General features: G+C 58.2%; 1 protein-coding gene across 3 annotated transcripts in view; it reads right to left on the reverse strand.

The window, feature by feature from the left end:
• Nucleotides 1-2492: 2492 nt before the first annotated feature.
• PDZD4 (PDZ domain containing 4) overlaps nucleotides 2493-21053 on the reverse strand; it is a 32155-nt gene continuing 13594 nt past the window's right edge. The window contains exons 2-8 of one of the 3 annotated variants that reach the window (XM_030304896.1): nucleotides 8497-8732; nucleotides 7452-7542; nucleotides 6841-6939; nucleotides 5823-5885; nucleotides 5239-5340; nucleotides 4851-4961; nucleotides 2493-4693 (exon numbers count right to left, since the gene is read on the reverse strand). In XM_030304896.1, coding sequence (XP_030160756.1) covers nucleotides 3152-4693; nucleotides 4851-4961; nucleotides 5239-5340; nucleotides 5823-5885; nucleotides 6841-6939; nucleotides 7452-7542; nucleotides 8497-8732 — 2244 coding nt within the window. In that variant the 3' untranslated portion in view covers nucleotides 2493-3151. Of the gene's footprint in view, nucleotides 4694-4850; nucleotides 4962-5238; nucleotides 5341-5822; nucleotides 5886-6840; nucleotides 6940-7451; nucleotides 7543-8478; nucleotides 8733-21053 lie in introns of all 3 variants that reach the window. The other 2 variants (XM_030304894.1, XM_030304897.1) reach the window with 2 other exon arrangements.

Here is a 21053-nt window from a genome sequence, read left to right on the forward strand (position 1 = left end):
ACTGGGAGGGCCCGGGTGTGTGGAGGGTGGCTTGTGACCTGGGACTGCCTGGGGACCTCCTTCGGGCTAGGGGACACCAGCCTCTCCCCGCTCCTTGACTCTCAGTCCTCGAAGTGGGTGGGGACAAAGTGACAGGAATGGAGGCTGTGGGGAAGGGCTGACTCCTTCCCAGAAGCAGGGGTGCGGCAGGAGACTTGGAGCAGCAGGGGACCCTCGAGAGTCCCCCGAGGGTCAGGCAAGGCTAGGACCGCTGGCTGAAGGGCTTCCCGAACTTCCGGGAAACCAGCGGTGGGGGGTTCGGGGGGCGCCTGCTGGCAGGGATTGCTGCTCCCCCGCCTTGCCGAGGGGTGAAGGGGGAGGGGTTCTGCCAACAGCCTGTGCCAGGCACGCAGGGCGAACAGTGGCCGCTTGTGGCTGCCCGGTGGCTCTTTGATTCTGCTCCACGGCAATAGGACCCAAACGTGACGTCCGTTCCAGGGCAGCAATAGCTAAGGGTTGCTGGCCCTCCTGGCGCCACCTCTCCCGGGACCCCTGGTGCCAGCTTCCACGTGGCAAGGGACTCCACACAGTTTACGGGCCCGTCCTGGCCCACGTCCCAAGAACACTGGGCCTCCGGCACTCTCTCCTCCCAGACAAAAATGGGGTGCCTTTAGAGCCATCAAAGTGAGTCCCTCAGCAGCCAGAGAGGTTGGCCCCAGTCTCCAGTTGGCTTCCAGCCAGTTTTCCCGCAGCCGGGGCCAGGCTTTTGGGGCCCCATCCTCTATGGGGCCTGCTTGGGGCCCAGTTGGCCCCTCTGCAGAACAGATGTGCCTAGTGCTGGGCTCCAGAGGCCTAGGAGGGCTGAGAAAGCCTGTCCCCAGCCCCAACCCCTTCCTTTCCCATCTGCCCCTTTTCACCTACAAGCCCTTTCCTCCCTCCCCATGTGCTGGGGGGTTCCAGGCCTGCGGTGTGATGGACCGGGCCTTCTCCCCCCACCCCCCGCCACCCCCCGCTGTGGCCCGCCCTCAGGGCCCAGCCTTTCCCACAGAGCAGGTGGCTTCTGGAAACACTTACTGGGATTTCCCCGCTCATACCCATCTCAGTCAATCGGGGGGATTAATGAGAGGCCTACGCTGATGTTTCAATACAATTTTAATGCCTCCTTGTGCACTTCGGCTGCTGGCAGCGTCCTGCGTGTGCTTGGGAGACAGCTCCTTCACTGCTGTGCTGCCCACCCCAGGGGGCACTGCACACAAGACGAGCTGGGGCCCCCGGAGTTGCGGTCTTTGGGGCCCTGGTCCCCCACCCAGCACTTAGCACATGCCCAGTTGCTGCACTGAACGGAACCACGAACATCTGGCTGCCCCTCTGGGAGTTCCCAACATGGAAGGGGCCTCTGACCACTCAGATGTTCACCCATGTGGCCAAAAGACCTTTACTCAGCAAGCTCCGTACTAGGCCCCATGGGGGTCCCCAAATAAGGAGAGGAGTTTGTGCCTTCTAGAACTTCCCAGCTCTGGGACGCCTGGGGGGCTCGGTTGGTGAAGCATCCGACTCTTGGTTTTGGCTTAGGTCTTGATCTCACAGTTTGTAAGTTCGAACCCTGCATCAGGTTCTGTGCTGATGGTGTGGAGCCTTGGGATTCCCTCTCTCTGCCCTTTCCCCACTTGCGTGCGCTCTCTCTCAAAATAAATATACTTCAAAAAGAGCTTCCCAGCTCCTTCCCTCTTCTAGAGTGCTTCCTGAGCTGGGGGGGGGGAGGGTGGAGCCCACTTCTCAAGGGTTCCGCTAGACCACCTAGTGCCGGCCTCACCCACATGCCACATGCCGGAGGCAGGCCCTGCCACCGGCGCTAAGCCAGTCCTCTGCCATCCTTCCTGCATCTGGGCGCCATCCCTGTGACCACGTCACACTTCTGAAATAATTCAGGTGACTGTCGTGTGTGCTCCCAGAGTACACGACGGACTTCAGAAGACCTTGCCGTTCCTCAGTGACACACCGAGAAGGCACAGAGCATAGCTTTCAATTGGCCCATGCCTTGCCCATGCCCGCCCCCCAAAACCTTCTTCCCGTCTCCTGGCCCAACGAGAATGAACACAGAGAGACCAGGAGTCACCTCAAAAAGGCAGCTTACTTTATTCTCCCAATGCCAATGGGGGGGCAGGGGCAGGCAGCCTGTGTGCCTCCGGTCTGAGGCTCTCTGAGCCGGGATGGCCCCGAGGCCTGGGCCGGGTCCACACTTAGGGAGCGTCTTCTCCCCAGGCAACCCGGCTGGCCGGCCCGTCCCTCTTGGGTGCGGCCGCTCCCTAAGGTCAGCACGGGTCTTGTCACTGAGTTCTTCCACTGCTACTTCCATCTTGGCTCTCCCTCGGTCATCGGGGAAGGACGTGGGCTCCAGAGTGGGCCTCGCAGGCCGCATCGAAGGCTGCCCATCCCCACACCTCACGGCGGAGACCACCAAGAAAGCTGCTTCCCCTTCTCCCCTTCTTCCCCGACCCTTCCCTCCCCCTGCCCCAGCCCTCCCTCTCTTCCTTCCCCCCCCACCCACCTCCTTCCCAGCCATCGCTGGGGGTTCCGCTTTGTCAGGCCGCCTGAAGGAGCCGCCAGCCCCCAGGGCAAGTCCACAAAACAGAAAAACAACCACCGGCAAGCACAGAAAGGGAGAAAAACCACAAAACTCAGGGGTGCCTTTGTCTACAAATCACCAAGTCTCCCGGCAGGGGGCGAGGCCGAGCTCAGCTTCACAGCCAGGCATTCTCTTGTGCTTAGGACAGTCCTCTTCGTCTCTCCTTTTCAGTCCTTTCCCGTCCCCAAGTACCCACGCCGAGAGCTCCGGAGAGGGGACTGCGTGTGCGCGTGCGTGTGCCTGCGCTCGCGTTAGGCACGCGTGGCCGGCACACAGCGGAAAGGGTGTCCCCCGTGCCAGCTGGCGACGTGGCCGCTGTGCTTGGAGAGCAGGAAGTAGCCGGTGGAGAGAGGCATCCCTTCTCCTCGGGGGCTTCTCTCTGGCAACAAGGTCCTGTGCACACACACAAAGACAGGTGCACACACGCCGTGCGTACACACAGACACACACTAGATTCTAAGGGAGAGCAGGGGACAGGGTCTTGGGAGGCTCCCTGGACCTGGGGGGGGAGGGGGGCAGAAGGCCTGCCCCGGAGCACAGCGGGGCTCAGACAGTGGTGACGGAGAGCAGAGGGTTGTAGACCCGCTTGCCGTCGGCGGAGCGAGTGCCGTGGGCCAGCATCTCCTGGATGGTGATCCAGTTGTCCAGGATCTTCTTGTTCCGCTTCTTCATGGTTTTGCGGTGGCTCAAGGCAATGATGTTGAGCTCGGCCTTGCTGTCGCCGTTCTGCTGCTCCCGCAGGCACTCCAGCCGGCTCTGCATCATGAACTCGCGCCGCTTCCGCTGCTCCCGGGCCCGGATCAGGTGCTGCTTCCGCTCCTCCTTGCTCCAGTAGCGGCCCATCTTCATCTCGCTCACCGCATCGTCGTCGGTGGTCATGCCGCTGCGCTCCTCCCGGATCTTCAGGGCCCGGGCTTTGAGGAGGCGATCGCGCACCGGCCGCTTGGCCACATAGCGGGTCCCATCGCTGCGCACCTTGACCTTCCACTCCATGCGGGGGGCTTCGGTGGCCGCCGCTGCCCCGCCCACCCGGGGGCCGCCGGCCAGAGTGAGGGGCCCGTGGCCCAGCTCTTCCAGGCCGCGCGGCGGGGCCAGCTGCACACAGCTGTGGTAGTGCTCGCTCTCTTGGCCCTGGCCGCGGTGGCGCCGCGAGAGGTAAGGGCTGCCTTCGGGGCCCACGCGCTCCAGGGTCACGCCCGGCTTGGGGCTCCGGCGGACTCGCTCCTCCGAGTGCGGTCTCCGGCCCAGCTCGGGATCCCGGGAGAGAGATCGGAACTTGGCGGGGCTCCCCTGCGGAGGGGCTGCCTTGGGGTGGGTGGGGCCGGCGGGGCCGGGAGGGGTCCGGTTCAAGTTGGAGTTGCCGGCGGCGGCGGCGGCGGCGGCGGCGGCGGCCCGCCGCAGGGGGCTCTCCGGCAGGGGCTCTGCGAGCAGCGGGGTGCTGCGGCAGCTCTCCCCGGTGTTGTAGGCGCTGGTGCTGTCCTTGTCCGACTTCTCTGGCAGCTCGGAGATGTCCGACAGCTCGTGCTTCTTGGGCTCGCCGGCCCCCAGGTCGTAGAGACCCTCCTCCTCCAGCAGCCAGGCCTTCATGCAGCGCTCGCGCAGCTGCTGCATCTTCTGCGCCCGCAGGATGTTGCGGCACTTGAACTCCAGGTGTCGCAGCTCCTCCTCCAGCATGGCCATCTCGTGGCCCAAGCTCTCGTTGCGGTTCACATCCAGGGCGCCGTTGCCGCCGCCAGACGCCCTGGGGAAGAGGAGGCCCAGCTGGTTGCCGTTCTCCAGGTGGCCCTTGATCTCCAGCAGCTCGCGGTAGCGCTCGTACTCCTCCTCCGTGAGGCCCGGGAGGTCGCCCCCGCCCAGCGCCGCCCCCTCGGCCAGCAGGGAGTCCATGCTGAAGTGCAGGTCGCGGCTCTTGCGCAGGGCCCCGGGGGTGTCGGCGGCGCTGGCGGGCTCGTCGCCCAGCAGGTCGTGCTCGGAGCTCTCCTCGGTGCGGGTGCTCTCGTCGGTGCGGCCCACCCCACTGTCCAGCTCCTGGCTGTTGCTCAGGCCCGTGCCCACATCGGGGACCCCCTTCTCCTCTTCGTTGCCAAGCTGGGGCAGAAAGACGAGCCCCACTCAGCGTGCGGCCCGCGGAGGCCGGAGGGTCGGAGGGTCGGAAGGGCCTTTGGGTCCAGCCCCCCCCCCCGCCCCCCTCCCCCCGGCCTCCCATCTGCCCTCCCCGCGACCCGCCTCCGGCCTCCTTCCTCACCTGCTGGGCAGCGGGGGGTTTCAGCTTCCGTGCGCGCAGCTCCCCCTCATGCTCAGAGCCAAAGTCATCCAGAAAGTCATCCCGGTCACTGTCCTTCCACCGCTTTGCCAGCTGCAGAGACAGGCCCGTGCTGTCCCCTCTGCTTTAAGGACCTCCCCAGACACCGCCCCCCACAGCGGCCTCTAGGCCTCACACCCGGCCTCCTGGTCTCAGTGAAGGTGAACACTCAGCCATCCGAGGCCGGAAGGGCAGATGCGCCCCAAAGACACTACCCACCCTCCAGCGGGGCCGGGCCGCTGGCATATCTTCGCCCTTGTCACAGATCAGCAGCTTCCAAGGCAGAAGCCCGATGCCAGGGGTCCCACAGTATCCCACCGGGCACACACACCTGGCTCTCAGGCCGGGCCACCAGCAGCGAGATGTTGGTGTTCTCCTCCTGGCTCAGAATGGCCACCGCCTCTTCCCGGTTCTGGACGTCCACGCCATTTATCTGTGACAAGCCAAGGGACCGTCAACAAGAACGCCAGGGCTGGCTGTGGCACGGGCCCCGGCCGAACTGCACGGATGCCCTCGCGGGGAGCTCCAGGCAGAGCACCGTGAGCCAGGAGAGGCTCTGGAGCTCTGACAGGATGGAAACTGGCTGGAAGGTGCTCAGGACCAGGACAGCCCGGCCCGTGCAAGAGCACTTGTGCCCCGAGGACAATGTGGCGTGGGGCGGGGGGGGGGGGGGTGCTCATGCCTGCAGGATGGATGGAGAGGCTGACTAGGTGCCAGAGCGGCACAGGCCCTCCTCGATGCCAGCAGATCCCATGAGCACACGGGAGCCACCAGGGGCAGCAGTACAGGAGAGGGAGGAGACCCAGCTCTCCCCCTGCTTTCAGGCACAGCCGGAGAGAGCTGGGGCTGGCTATGGACCGGTAGCTGGGCGGCCAGGGCAGCGAGGCCTCGGTCAGGCCTGCCGGCCCTGCTCACCTGGATGATCCGGTCGCCCTCGCGGATCCGGCCGTCTTTGGCTGCAATGCTGTTGGGATTCACCTGCAAGGCAGATGCATCACGGTGGCCCGGCACGCTTCGCTAAGGTTCCCTTTGGGTAGCAAGGGGCAGCCTCGCCTTGGGGACCCCCAACCCCCCAAAGCAAACTGAAGCCTCCTCCTTGCTTGCTCCGTCTGCAGCTCAGACCAGAAACTTCCAAGCTCCAGGAGGCAGGAACAAAACCGGGTCTTGGGCTAGTCACCGCTCCCCAGCACGAGCCGCGAACTTGCCAGCCGAGAGCTTCCCAGCCCCTGGCCACCACCCCCAGGCCCAGGCCCGTGCCCCCAGCTGGCACTCGTATACTCTTTTTGCATGGAAACCTGTCACTGGCTGGGTAAGTGGCGGCAGCCGGACACTTTGCCTTGCATACATCCACACCAAAATATCAGCCCTGGGGCTTGGTGGACAGTCAGACAGTCATACGGAGGCTGACTTGACCAGAGCTCTACCAGCACGTGGGGGGCAGCTGGGGAGCCATCCACCCTCCTGCGGACACACAGACATCTGCCATGGGCCGGTGGGGAAGAAGGATCCCGTGAGTACCGGGAGAGGCTGGCTGCAGGGCGTGGGAGGGGAACAAAGCCTGGCTGGGACTTCGGCCTCGCTCACTGTCCCCATCACTGTCCCCATCCCCCCCCCCCCTGGGGAGGGCTGAACACACACACGGAGGCCATCAGCTGCCCTATGTGATGCTAAGCAGGCCCCATCCCCAGCCGGCGGCTCTTTATGCGCAGCCTCAGTGCCCTGGGCGGCAAGGACGGGCCACGGGGGTAGGTGCGGGGACTCTCCACGCGCCAGACCCTGCGTCAACACCCGCCACCACGGTGCCTCCCCCCGCTGCTGGTGCCGTGCAGGTGGACACCATCAGAGTCTGGCCCTGATGTCCTGGCACACAGGGAGGAGGCGCGGGGCTCCACCGCCTCCTAGAACACTCTACTCCTGCGCCCCGCCTTCGTACCTCTCCAACATAGATGCCCAGGTCCTCCTCATCGTCCGTGCGGTAGCAAACCATCAGGCCTAGCTTGTCTCGGTGGCTGGTCTTATACAGCTCCACCTCCTGCCACGCGGGGAATGGGGGGCGCGGAGGAAGGAAGCCCCCAGAACGTGTGAGCGCGGAGGCGTGCTGCACGGCCGGCAGCCGCGGCCCAGCCCCACAGCCCAGCCCCACCCCCAGCAGCGGCACATCACCTGAGCCAAGCTTCCAGCCTCCGACTCAGAGGGTCTCTCTTGCCATCCCCAGGGGCGCGAGTGTGCCACGGCCTACCCTACCGGGAAATGCCCAGACACACACAAGACACACGGGACGCACGGGACACGGACATGCGTGGGACACACACTCGCTGACACGGACTGGCTGAGGGACCTCTCCCGTGCCCTCCCCGACTCGGTCCAACCTGACCCAACCTGGCCCGTGAGCCTGAGTCACCAGTCGCGCGTGGGCAAGGGCCACAAGGCTCGGCCGCCTGCAGACAACAGGAGCCAGGCCTGAGCCGGGCGACAGACAGCCATCCCGGGGCTGGCCCCTGGAGCTGGCTGTGGGCCCTGTCCCGGCCTGGCCGCCTGGCTCACCTCATACTCCAGCTCGTCCATACGGTCTGCCTCCTGTGGGCCGCCCTCCATGAACTCCGCTGGGTCATAATACTCATGGCTGATGGGGGGGCTGCCCAGGAGAAGGGGGGTCAGGCCAACCATCTGGTCTTCTCATGCCCTAGCCTCAGCCCCCAGGCTGGCCGGTCCCAGCGCGCTCAGCACGGAGCCCCTGCTTCTGAGCTACATGCATCCATGCAAAGGCCGGGAATGCTTCTTGGACAGGAGTGCGCAGGGGGCTGCACTGAGGACACAGGCATGCCTACCTCTCCCCACCCCGCCCCACCCCGTCGCCCAGCCCCCACCGGCCGACAGGGTACCAGCGTCTCCAAACTACAGGTGTCCCTCCCACCTGGCACTGGCCCCGCTCATGCAACGCCCCCAGGAGTTATCCAGGCCCCAGAGGACTGCTGGGGAGGGCAGGAGGGCCCGCTCTACCTCCAGGGGCAGCCCTCCTGGCCCCAAGGCTAAGCGTGGCTGCTGGCGGCCAGGGGCCTCGCTCTCGGCAGAGGAGGGGATCCCGGGACTACCTCCCTGCAGCCCGGGTTTAGATTAGCGGAGTGAGCCACGGGCCTGGACGAGAGGCCCTTCTTCTGAGTGGGCCAGAAAGAAGCCGAAGAGATGGATGGGACAGACCAGGATGGTGGAAGATTCAGAGAGGGAGGCTTGAGAGGCAGAAGACAATGGACGGCAGAGGGGGACAGAGGAGGAAGAAGGAAGGGCCGAGGCAGCAAAGTCCCCTGGCCCTGGGGTAGCTACCACAGGGAACCTGCATGTCGGCCTCCCCTGGTCCCTTCACCGGCTGCTGTCCAGCCTGAGGCTAGAAGCCTAGGAGTTTCTGAGCCCGTGGATGCCACAGTCAGCTCTGGAGGCCAGGGAGCCTGCTTCCCGCCTGAGAGGACAGGCCAGTCGGGGTCTCCCTGCCGTGCCCAGAGCTGCGGCAAGGCAGCGTCTGGGTGGCGTGCCCTCTCTGGAGGCAGGGCCCGGGGCCCTCCTGAGGGCGACTCACAGCTCAGACAGGACGTACGGCTCCAGGATGACCATGGGCGGGGTGGGCGGGCGCAGCTTGCCCAGCGCCATGATATGCTCAAAGGTGATGTCGGTCTGAGTGCCACTGTCCACCAGCTGCAGGTCATGGCACGAGCTGTCCCCCCGGAGGCGGGGGCTGCGTCTCAGCACCTGGATCACTAGGGGCTCCTTGGAGGAGCGCAGGGCCTCCAGGGTTTGCTCCTGAGACAGCTTGGAGAGCTCCTTCCCGTTCACCTGCGGCAGAGACACGCCCCCGTGAGCACGCGGCGAGCCCCGCCCCGCTCTCCGCCACCTGCCGCCGGTGGCGGGTGGGCTCTCCACCCTCATTCCCAAGTGAGCCCCCTTCGCCCTGCCCTACACGGTGCCGTCCGGGGCTCGGGGAGCCCCGGCGACCGTGCACTGGGTCTGGGGGCTCTGCCCTCGCCCTGGAACACGCCCCGGCCCTCCTCCAGCAGAAGCCACCCACTCCTCCGTCCTCCTCACTCCTTCGGGCAGTACTGAGGCCAGAGCTGGTGTCTAGAAGCTCATCTGACAGCAAGGCTGGAGGAAGACCTTGATTCCTCTCCCAACGGGAGTCAGTCAATAAATGGCCTCGGGCCGGAGGGCTGGAAAGAGCACGCAGACACGAAGGACAGGATCTGTGTCGTCAAGGCAATGACAGACTTGCTGAAGAGAGAAGGTGACACACAGAGCCTCCCTCCTGACACCGCAAGGCAACCTAAGGGAGGTGCCGAGGAAGCGACCCTTACAAGACCATCACCATTTCTCCGGTGCCTTGATGTGCGTCTCCCCCGGAATCCTGACCCCAACCACCATTTTGCAGATGAGGAAACTGAGGGAGCAGAAGGGAGGGAGGGAGTCAAGGTCATGAGCCAGACGGGGGCCGTAGTGGTCGGAGTTGGGGGCGGTGTTCAGGGAGGCTGGGCTGCTGCAGCCTTCCAGGAAGAGACCCCCAGTGGTGGGTGGTGGGTGGTGGGTGGTGGGCGGAGGGCGGAGTGCTCTCTGGGCCCCGCTGGGCGGAGCAAGGTGTGCCCTCCAGGCAACCGGGGGCAAAGGGCCGGCCCCAGCCTGGCCGCTTGTTTCTGCTCGTTTCTGCAGCAGCCTGGGTGCGCTGGGCCCTGACTGAGGCCCCAACAGACACGGACAGAGTTCAGGACACGTGCCACGAGGCCAGTGAGCGGCGGAGGGTGCGGATCGGGAAGCAGTTCCCGAAGGAGGGGAAATGGCGGCGGCAGCTCACGGAAGGGAGCACACGCACTAGTGGGGGTACTGCAAACGGCCACACCCAGCGGGTCGCCACTGAAGCAGACCTTTGCTACCAAGGAAGCACAGGGCCCGCCACACCCCATCTAGGAAGGGGGTAGGGAAGGCTCCCCGAGCAGGGGCACCTGGCCCGCATCAGGAAAAAGGAGAGGGGAGGCTGGTTTGCAAGGGGAAGTGAAGGCAGCACGGAGAGTGCAGGGCCCACGGACCCAGCACCCGCGCAAGGACAGAGGTTCGGCAAGAAGAGCGGGCAGGGGCCGCACTTGGGCACAGGTCCCAGTCTCCGAATTCCCACAGGGCCTGTCCCTGGGTGTCTCAGGGGGATGGGGTTCTTCGCACAGATGCCCAACCCAACTGCAAAATCGTGTCTTCTGGCTGCCGCGTAACAGATCAAGCCCTGGCTGTCATTCCAAGGAGAAGGCCGTCTTAGGAAGCACAGGGAGTCCTAGGGCCCCCTGGCCAACCAGTGGCTCCTCTGAGCCATGGAGCCCAAATAATTACCTATCTGCTACTTGATTATGTCCTTGTAAATAAGAACCTCAGTATTTAGGTCTCCCTCTCCCCAAACTCTCCATAGTCAGAAAAGATTTTTTTAATCAGTCGGGTCTAATCATCAAAGAAACACAGGTTCATTGCAGAGCATTCGAAAAACACAGAAAATCATAAAGAAGAAAACAAAAACCAGCCAAGAAGGTATTGGTTTGCAACTAATGGTAAGTGTGCGAATGTGGCGGGTACAGCCCGAGAGGCTGCAGGGTCGAGGCTGAGCGCGCAGGGGAGAGGCCCGCGGCAGGTGTGCATTGGAAAGGCGAGGAAAGGGCCGTCTGGGAAAGCCTGTAGACACAGGGATGGCAGGAACGGCCCTGGAGCCCTTAGCAGAGTTGACTGTGAAGCTGCCAGGAAATTTGCAAGCCCCTTGTTAAACACGGCCGTTATCGCCATTTTGATGAACTAATCTTACAACGGAATGAATTATATTACAAGCAAAGGCAGCCAGTACTCCAAGCTCACGACTGTCTAATGATCTTCCTACCCTTTCCTGTTTGCACTCTCAGGGTTCCTAACGCGTCGCGTGTCTGGAAAGAGGACATCCTATATAATGGCGCGGGACCTGCATCTCTTTCCGTGTTCAGCGACATCACGCTGGTGGCCGTGATGGGAGTACTTGCACCACAGAAATTAGCAACCGCTCCAAAGTGGGGCTTTTTGTTCCGGCCGCTTCCCAGCGCCCCAGCGCCCTTAAGTCAAGTGCTTCCCTAAAATGCAACAGGGCTGGGCTGTCCTCGGGATCTCCAAGGGGTAGGTGTCTCCCCGGAACTCCTGGAGCAGAGCCACAAGTGTGCAACAGGATGCTCAGGTGACACTGAGAAACGCAGGAATGTCTTTCTCCCTGGAATCTGTTGGTTTTCCGGCTGCAGCGTTGCTATGGAAACTGGGCCCAGACAGTGGGGAGGGGAATGCGGGGTGGGCTGGGATGTCACGAGGAGGATGGGCGCCCGCAGAGATGGGTCATGAGTCATCAGAGTGACGCCTGGGCAGCCCAGCAGCCTTCCCTTTGACCCGCGTGTTCCTTCAGCCTCCTCTCTTTCCCCTTCCTCACACAGGGTGGGCCCCCCAAGCCGATGAAGGTAAGCAGGGCAGAGACAGCCGGTGACAAGTAAGAAATGAGCCCCTCCCACAGGGGGTGAGGGCCACCGGCGGGCTGCGGAAGTGTGGGGGATGGGCAGAGTATCTCGGGGGCAGGCACACAGTGAGGACCCAGTGTTGTGTCAAGACCTCTTCTCCTCCTGCCTCGAGCCCTGCCCTCATCCTGCCATCTCGAGTTAGAGAAAGTCGTGCACACCAGCCTCAACATTGTCCGAAACGAGGCCGGCTTGCCCTCAGATTCCCCTCCTCGGGTCACAGGCAAACGTGCACACACGCCAGAGACTGTCCCCACGGAGACACCCGGGACCCACTCCCGCTCCTCCCCTGCTGCCCACACTCCAAGCCCCCGACAGGCGATCCAAAATGGATCAGAGTCCTAAATGGACAAAGCAAAATCGCCTACCTTGGAGGCGAGAGAACAATGTCAATGATGTTGCAACAGAGAAGCAATTCTTAAGATTACAAAACAGACAAGCAAGAATGGAAAAGACATAAATTTGAACAAAGGACATAAGCACGGTGACAAGAGAAGATCGGCTGTGAGAAGATCCTTACAAGCATAGAACCGATAAAGGACTATCCAACAGGAAAACCAACACTCACGGAAGAGGGAGCCCGAAGCAAGCCACAAGCATTTGGAAAGATGCCCCTTCTGGCCGCTGGGGTGTCAGCAGCATCGTGTCACAATGGCCAATGCGGGGAAACAGCCCAAGGATGTGCCGTGGGTAGAATCGATCAAAGAATCGGGCTCGCTCGTGCGTGTGGCGTATGGAAACACTTGTGCTCATTAAGGGTATCAGTAGGAGAAAACGGGCATCAGGATGACAAACCCAAATCCGCCCACAAGGGAAGGAATAGAATGGGGTCAGGGATGGGTGTGCGCAGGCGGCTTCGGACCTGCCTTTTTAGGGGAGAGACGCTGAGGCCAACAGGCCAAAAGCGAGGTCGGACGGCTGTATGTTTTCTGTAGTTGAGAAAGATTTCAAAACGGTTGCGTGTGGAGGGGCAGCCGGGGGCAGGGAGGCCCGCTGGGCAGCTCGCGATGCCATCACCTACTTGGAGGGCGACACTGGGGGGCTCGGGGCCATGGAGCTTTCTGGGCTGGGTGGCCTGACGGCTGTCACTGCGAATAGCCACAAAGCAGGAACAGAGAGCCGCTCCGGTTTGCCGAAGGGCGACTGTGCCAGGCTGTGTTCAGAGTGCTCGCACAAGCGCGTCGAGTGGGAAGCAGAGGAAGCGGGGGCCCAGCGCCGGGGCATCTCAGGCCACCGTGGAAGAAAGCCCGTCCTTTCTATACAAGCAGCGGTTGGGGGGGACGCGGGAGGTAGGTGCCCACGAGGGTGGCAGGGGTGAGGGCTGGGGGCATGTGAGTGTGGGTGGGTGGGAACGGGCACAGGGGTGTGGGTAGAGCGTGCGTGAGGGTGGCCTTTGTGGGTGGGGGGTGGGAGTGGGTGGCGCGTGTGGGTGGGCGCTAGGGCTCGGTGGTAGGGGGGCGGGTTTTGACCCCGTGTTGAATCCCCTTCTCCTTCCAGAGGGTCTCCTCCTCCCCTCCCTCCCCCGCCACGTCCCTGCTTAAGCTGGGTGAGCCTCTATCCTTCGGTCTCCTCCGTCCCCTGCCTCACACATCCTTCTTTCCTCCCCCCCCCCCCCCCCCGTAGCCGCTCATCACTGCCTGGCTCCCTCCTGTCACCCACACCCACGCAAGGACAGGTGCCAGGTGCATCCATCCCTGGCCGAAGAGTCACACTCGCTGGCAAGCAGACACATGCTGAGGGCGCCACGAAAGGCCCAACGAACACCCCGGGACAAAGAGGAGACCCAGCGTGTGGACATGGCCTGACAGGCCTGCGATTCGACTCCCCACGGGCAGGCGAGACGTCCCCATCCACAGCTCGTCCCCATCCACAGCTCGGAGGGGAAGCCAGGCCCCTAGGGGCCCCACCCGAGCCTCCGAGGTGGCCCTCAGCTCTGCTTCTACGTCTGTCTCTCCCACCAGGCCAGGGAGCCTTGTATCCAGAGGGAATCCACAATTAGGATCACACTGGCGATGCCACTTCCGATCCGGGGAGAGCGGTGCTTGCTGGCCACGCTCGTTGTCAGAAACTCTATTAGAAGATGCTGCCTTCATCAAGTACAAACCTCCCGCCTTTGGAACAATCCAGAAGAAATCCACTTCGTCTTGCGACACCCACACAAGCCCGAAGCCCACCTCAACGCCCCCCCCCCAACTGCCAATCCCGCTGGTGTCACGGTGCGTTCGCAAAGCCAGCGGATCGTCAAGCACTGCCCCTCCAGAGAGCGACTCGGTGCTCCCTGCTTGAGGACTCCGCACACACGGAGCTGGTCCCCGCTGCCGACATGGGCCCAGGCGGGTTGGCCAGAGACCTGCCGCTCCAACCCAAGGCTGAGCTGGAAGTCACTCCACTTCCACGGTGGGGAGAGGGGATCGAAGCCTTGGAGGTGCGCCCCGTTGCTCTAATGTGGCCCAGGCGGCCCTCACACTCTCCTAGCATGTGGCCCGGTTCCCGTTTACACACTGGGAGAGCACTCGCTGCCCTGGGTCCCCAGACACCAAAGCACCTGGCAAGCCCCGGCTCCACAGGTCCCAAGGACAGCGGCCCCTCGCAGACCCCACGGCACTAAGGGTTCCCTCATCCTGGCTGACCCTGTCGCCCAGTCACACACTCTGTCTGAATCTCACCTGCTGTTAAAAGGGGAAACTTTCTGGAGAAATTTGTTAATAACTCTAAAGAATCTTGAAAATGTTCATCATTTCCCCTTTGATCCAATAAATCATCTCTAAGTAGTAGATCCTAAATGATAATAACAGCACGTGAATTACAAGGCTGTGCAGAGCAGCATAGTTTTTTGTGTTGCTGTAAAATATACCTAACACAACATTTACCATTTTTACCATTTTAAAGGGTGCACTTCAGAGGTGCCTGGGGGGGTGGGGCAGTCAGTCGGTTAAGCGTCCAACTCTTGACTTTGGCTGAGGTCATGATCTCACAGTTCCTGAGTGTGAGCCCCACATCGGGCTCTGTGCTGACAGTGTGGAGCCTGCTTGGGATTGTCTCTCTCCCTCTCTCTCTGTGCCCCTCTCCTGCGCTCTCTCTCTCTCTCTCTCTCTGTCTCTCAAAACTAAATAAACTAAAACAAGTTTTTAGGTATACACTTCAGTGGCACTTAGCTCATTCACGTTTTTCTGTAACCACAGCCTGTATCTCGTTCTGGCACATTTTCATCCCCCCGGAAGGTGACCCCCTGCCCCTTGTCTCCACATTCACCCCAGCCCCTACCGCTCTCTTTTCTGTCCACACATAAATGCAACTGAACAATGTCCTTAGCATGGTTTATAGGTTCCCGCGAGGCTGCAGGAGGCATCGGCACTCCATTCTGTCTACGGCTGAATTTTCCCTACTGGTCCCCCAAATGCAGGGACCACATTTCGCTGGCCGGTTCATCCGTCAGTAGACACTGGGTTGTTTCCACTTTGGGGCCACTGCAAACAGTGCTGCCGTGCACCCGTGTGCAACTCTTCGTCTGAGTCCCTGTTTTCAGATCTTTGGGGTGTATGCCTAGGAGTGCAACTGCCGGGCCCTGAGGTCATTCTATACTGAACTTATTGAGGTACCAAAATTCGTTTTAGCGGCAAAACCTTTACAACGATCTTCGGTATGAAGTGTCGACCTCACTGAAGCATACGGCTGCCCTACCACAGTCTGCCAACAGCAAGCCTGTTTCTCAAAAAAAGATATAAAATGACATGGGAACTCTGAGGCCTACCTTATAAAATATCTGTTTATGGACAAAGGCTGAGAAAGAATATATAAAAACACTGTGCGAGGGAAATCTGAGATTTTTTCCCCCTTTTCCCAAACTGTATAGAACATGCTTATACTGTTTTTGGGGGAAAAAATGCTTATAAACTTCAAAAAAAAAAAAAAAAGAACGTGGCTGGAAAATTCTCACGATAAAATATTAAGCAAAAAGATCTGCTTAAAGCAGTGTGACCCCAATTCTGGGAGCAAGGGTCTCAGTGAGTAGGAGGCAGCCCAGCTCGGACAGAGGCAGGGAGGGACGGGTGGCTGGCTGAGTTTTCACTCGTACGTGCGTATGTGCGAATGGGTTCAACGTTACACAATACTTTCTTTAAAGACTATCAGGAAATTCACAAAAATAGAAAAGCGTTAGCAGTGGTTGTATCTTGGAGATGGATTTACAGGGGATTCTTCTCTCTTTTGTTTTTTATAGTACTTTCTCCAATGAACATCACCTGTATAATCAGAGAGAAAACACACAGAAACAACGTGGCCTGTGATATGTTCCGAGCTTTCCTCAGTTTCCCCACGGCTCCAGACTCGGTGGCAGGCTCTGGTTTGTGCTCCTGGCTCCTGGGCAGCCCGAGCGGGGACTGCAGCCTCCAGGCTCCAGCCCCTTGGGTGCCGATTAAAGGAGAGTGGTGGTAATGAAGTTACATCATACTCCACATCCACACCCGATCCGATCCGACGAGACTCAGGAGACACTCCTTTGTCCCTCTACTGCCTTCATTGCCCTGCCTGGGTGTCCCACAAAAGGAAGAGGCGGCTTCCAGGTGCCTGGAGTCCCAGAGGGAGTGAAGGAGGCCCCGGGGGGCCCTCGGGCTGTGGGCCCAGGTGGGGGGGATGGATCACAGCCACCCACCCCCTAGACGAAGTGGCCGAGAGGGCCCCACACCCACCGCAGGGGCCACTGGGAAATGGGCTCCGGAAGACGGAAGGGCCTGACCACGGGGCTGGCCAGTTAGCCTCAAGAGGCTAACTAGGGGCGGGGGGTGCCCGGGTGGCTCACTCGGTTGAGCATCCGACTTCGGCTTAGGTCACAATCTGATGGTTTGTGAGTTCGAGCCACGCGTCGGGCTCTGTGCTGACAGCTCAGAGCCTGGAGCCTGCTTCAGATTCTGTGTCCTTCTCTCGCTGTGCCCCTCCCTCATTCATGCTCTGTCTCTCTTTCTCTCAAGAATAAATAAAACATTTTTAAAAATTAAAAAAAAAAAGAGGCTAACTAGGGGGACAGGACAGGACTGAGCAGACACCCCCCCCATTCCCCCGGCCCAGCCCCCTCTGCCTGCTCCCTACTGGCTCCCTCTAAGGTGGGATTTATGGAAGGTGTTCTGTGGGTGACCAAGGTGTGGGTCCCAGTGTCTCAGCAGAAGATGACAGGAGGGCCCTGGGGTTGGGAGAGAGCACTGATTCCGTAAGCACCAGCCAAGAGGCAGGGAGGCAGAGCAGACAGGCCCCCAGGTCTGCCTTCAGAAGGAGCCCGTGCCCATCCCTCCCACAATGCCCACCCCAGCCCCTCAATGCAAGCCAGGTGGCAGGGGTGGGACCCCTCCCCACCAGGGGGTGGACAGGCTTGGGGTAGCCAGTCAGGTAGTGGGGTGAGGAGACAAGACGTGACCAGGGCAGGGACCTACCACAACCCAGGCTTTAAAGGAGGGTCGGCATAACCAGTAAAGAAATTGAGTCAGTAACCAAAAATCTCCCAAGAAACCAGAGACCAGGGCCAGACGGCTGTCCAGGGGAATTCTACCAAACATTTAAAGAAGAGTAAACACCTATTCTTTTGAAGCTGTTACACAAAATAGAAATGGAGGGAAAACTTCCAAACTCATTCTATGAAGCCAGCATTACCTTGATTCCAAAACCACACAAAGACCCCACTAAAAAGGAGAACTAGACACCAATTTCCCTGATGAACACGGATGCAAAAATCCTCAACAAGATACTAGCCAACCGGATCCAACAACACATTAAAAGAATTATTCACCACGACCAAGTGGGATTTATACCCGGGATGCAGGGCTGGTTCAATATCTGCAAATCAATCAGTGTGATTCATCACATCAATAAAAGAAAGGACAAGATCATGTGATCTTGATCCTCTCAATAGATGCAGAGAAAGCATTTGACAAAATACAGCATCCTTTCTTGATAAAAACCCTCAAGAAAGTAGGGAGAGAAGGATCATACCTCGAGATCATAAAAGCCATATATGAAAGACCTATGGCTAATATCTCCTCAATAGGGAAAAAGTGAGAGCTTTCCCCCTAAGGTCAGGAACACCACAGGGATGTCCACTCTCGTCACTGTTATTCAACATAGTACTGGAAGGCCTAGCCTCAGCAATCAGAAAACCCAAAGGAATAAAAAGCATCCAAATCGGCCAGGAGGAATTCAAACTTTCACTCTTCACAGGGGACATGATACTCTGTATGGAAAACCCAAAAGATTCCACCAAAAAACTGCTAGAACTGACCCATGAATTCAGCAAAGTCGCAGGATATAAAATCAATGCACAGAAATCAATTGCATTCCTATACACCAATAATGAAGCAACAGAAAGAGAAATCAAGGAATTGATCCCATTTACAACTGCACCAAAAACATAAAATACCTAGAAATAAACCTAACCAAAGGTGAAAAATCTATAACCTGAAAACTATAGAAAGCTCATGACAGAAATTGAAGAAGACACAAAAAAATGGAAAAAGATTCCATGCTCCTGGATAGGAAGAACAAATATTGTTAAAAATATCAATACTACCCACGGCAATCTACATATTCAATGCAATCCCTATCAAAATAACACCAGCATTCTTCACAGAGCTAGAACACACACTCCTAAACTTTGTATGGAACCAGAAAAGACCCCAAATAGCCAAAGCAATCTTGAAAAAGAAAACCAAAGCAGGAGGCATCACAATCCTGGACTTCAAGCTGTATTACAAAGCTGTAATCATCAAGACAGTATGGTACTGGCACAAGAACAGACACTCATATCAATGGAACAGAATAGAGAACCCAGAAATGGACCCACAAACGTATGGCCAACTCATCTTTGACAAAGCAGGAAAGGCTATCCAATGGAATAAAGACAGTCTCTTCAGCAAGTGGTGCTGGGAAAACTGGACAGCGACGTGCAGAAGAATGAACCTGGACCACTTTCTTACACCAGACACAAAAATAAACTCAAAATGGATGAAAGGCCTCAATGTAAGACAAGAAGCCATCAAAATCCTCGAGGAGAAAGCAGGCAAGAACCTCTTTGACCTGGGCCGCAGCACCTTCTTACTCAACACGTCTCCGGAGGCAAGGGAAACCAAAGCAAAAATGAACTACTGGGACCTCATCAAAATGAAAAGCTTCTGCACAACAAAGGAAACAATCAGCAAAACTAAAAGGCAACTGACAGAATGGGAGATGATATTTGCAAATGACATATCAGATAAAGGGTTAGTATCCAAAATCTATAAAGAACTTATCAAACTCAACACCCAAAAAACAAAGAATCCAATGAAGAAATGGGCAAAAGACATGAATAGACACTTCTCCAAAGAAGACATCCAGATGGCCAACCGACACATGAAAAAATGCTCCACATCACTCATCATCAGGGAAATACAAATCAAAACCACAATGAGATACCACCTGACACCTGTCAGAATGGCTAACATTAACAACTCAGGCAACAACAGGTGTTGGCGAGGATGCGGAGAAAGAGGATCTCTTTTGCATTGCTGGTGGGAATGCAAGCTGGTGCAGCCACTCTGGAAAACAGTATGGAGGTTCCTCAAAAAACTAAAAATAGAACTACCCTACGACCCAGCAATTGCACTACTAGGCATGTATCCAATGGATACAGGTGTGCTGTTTCGAAGGGACACATACACCCCCATGTTTATAGCAACACTATCAACAATAGCCAAAGTACGGAAAGAGCCTAAATGTCCCTCGATGGATGAATGGATAAAGAAGATGTGGTCTATATAGACAAGGGAGTATTACTCGGCAATCAAAAAGAATGAAATCAGTACTCCTGTATCCCTTGGATAAATTCCTAGCAGTGCTATTGCTGGGTCATAGGGTAGGTCTATTTTTAATTTTCTGAGGAACCTCCACACTGCTTTCCAGAGCGGCTGCACCAATTTGCATTCCCACCAACAGTGCAAGAGGGTTCCCGTTTCTCCACATCCTCTCCAGCATCTATAGTCTCCTGATTTGTTCATTTTGGCAATGAGAAAAAATGAAATATGGCCTTTTGTAGCAACGTGGATGGAACTGGAGAGTGTAATGCTAAGTGAAATAAGCCATACAGAGAAAGACAGATACCATATGGTTTCACTCTTATGTGGATCCTGAGAAACTTAACAGGAACCCATGGGGGAGGGGAAGGAAAAAAAAAAAAAAAGAGGTTAGAGTGGGAGAGAGCCAAAGCATAAGAGACTGTTAAAAACTGAGAACAAACTGAGGGTTGATGGGGGGTGGGAGGGAGGGGAGGGTGGGTGATGGGTATTGAGGAGGGCACCTTTTGGGATGAGCACTGGGTGTTGTATGGAAACCAATTTGTCAATAAATTTCATATATATATAAAAAAAAAAGAATGAAATCTTGCCATTTGCAGCTACGTGGATGGAACTGGAGGGTATTATGCTAAGTGAAATTAGTCAGTCAGAGAAAGACAAATATCATATGACTTTACTCATATGAGGACTTTAAGAGACAAAGCAGACGAACATAAGGGAAGGGAAACAAAAATAATATAAGAACAGGGAGGGGACAAAACACAAGAGATTATTAAAAATAGAGAACAAACTGAGGGTTTGCTGGAGGGATCGTGGGTGTGGGGATGGGCTTACTGGGCAAGGGCATTAAGGAGGACACTTGTTGAGACGACCACTATGTGCTACCTTGGTTGTAAATTAAAAAGTAAATAAATAAAATAAAAATAAAGGAGAGTCAGGAGGGAGTTTTGGTGGGGGTGGGAAGCACTTTCTGGCAATCAGGGGTGTTGGGAGTGAGCAAGGAAGGGGAGTGGGGCGTCAGAGGCTGTATGGAGGTGGGTCTGGGCGACTAGGCCACTGCCCACTGCATTCTCTCGTTCCCAGGGGGCTGAAGACAAGGGACTCCAGGCCCAAACCTGCGCTGTCTCCAAGTGGCTTCTCCAGGAAGCAGAGGGACAGTGGAGAAGGGGCCCAGGCAGCAGGGAGGGCTCCCCTCTGCGCCAGGGCACCCGTCCAGAAGCTGACTGCTTCAGGCTGTGGGAAGATGTTGGGAGGGGAAGGGGGCAAAGCGCATGTCGGGAGCTCCGCGGCAGACAGCCCAGGAGATGAGCTCAGCACAGGGTTATGGGTGCACAAATGACCCTCTGTGTCCTCAGTCAGCTGGGAACCACTGGAAGGAAGAGGGCATGTGTTCCCGAGCGCAGCAGGCCCACAGCCTTCCCCAGACTAACACTCATCAGAACACTGGGAGGACTGGAAGAACAGCCATGAATGAGGCAGCCGTGATCCCTTGGGGCAGGGGAGGCTGGTGCCCCAGGGCAGAACCCAGGCAAGAAACCAGCAATCGGGCTGCATAACTCATCCCACTGAGTTATGTGGGAGAAAATGCCGAAGTGGGGACGGTCTCCCTGGGGATACTGGCACAAGACCTGAATGATGACAAGGAGGCGGCCACGGGAGGGACTTTGAAGAACATTCCAGGCATCACTAAGCCCTTGGTGCTCCCAGAGAATAACGCGCACACAGGAGAGGCCGGCCATCGTCATGGCCTCCGTGAGAAGCACGGAGCAGGGGACCAAGTGGCGGCAGGGGAAAGACCA

This window comes from Lynx canadensis, chromosome X, assembly GCF_007474595.2.
Source record: "Lynx canadensis isolate LIC74 chromosome X, mLynCan4.pri.v2, whole genome shotgun sequence".
NCBI classification, from domain to species: Eukaryota; Metazoa; Chordata; class Mammalia; order Carnivora; family Felidae; genus Lynx; species Lynx canadensis.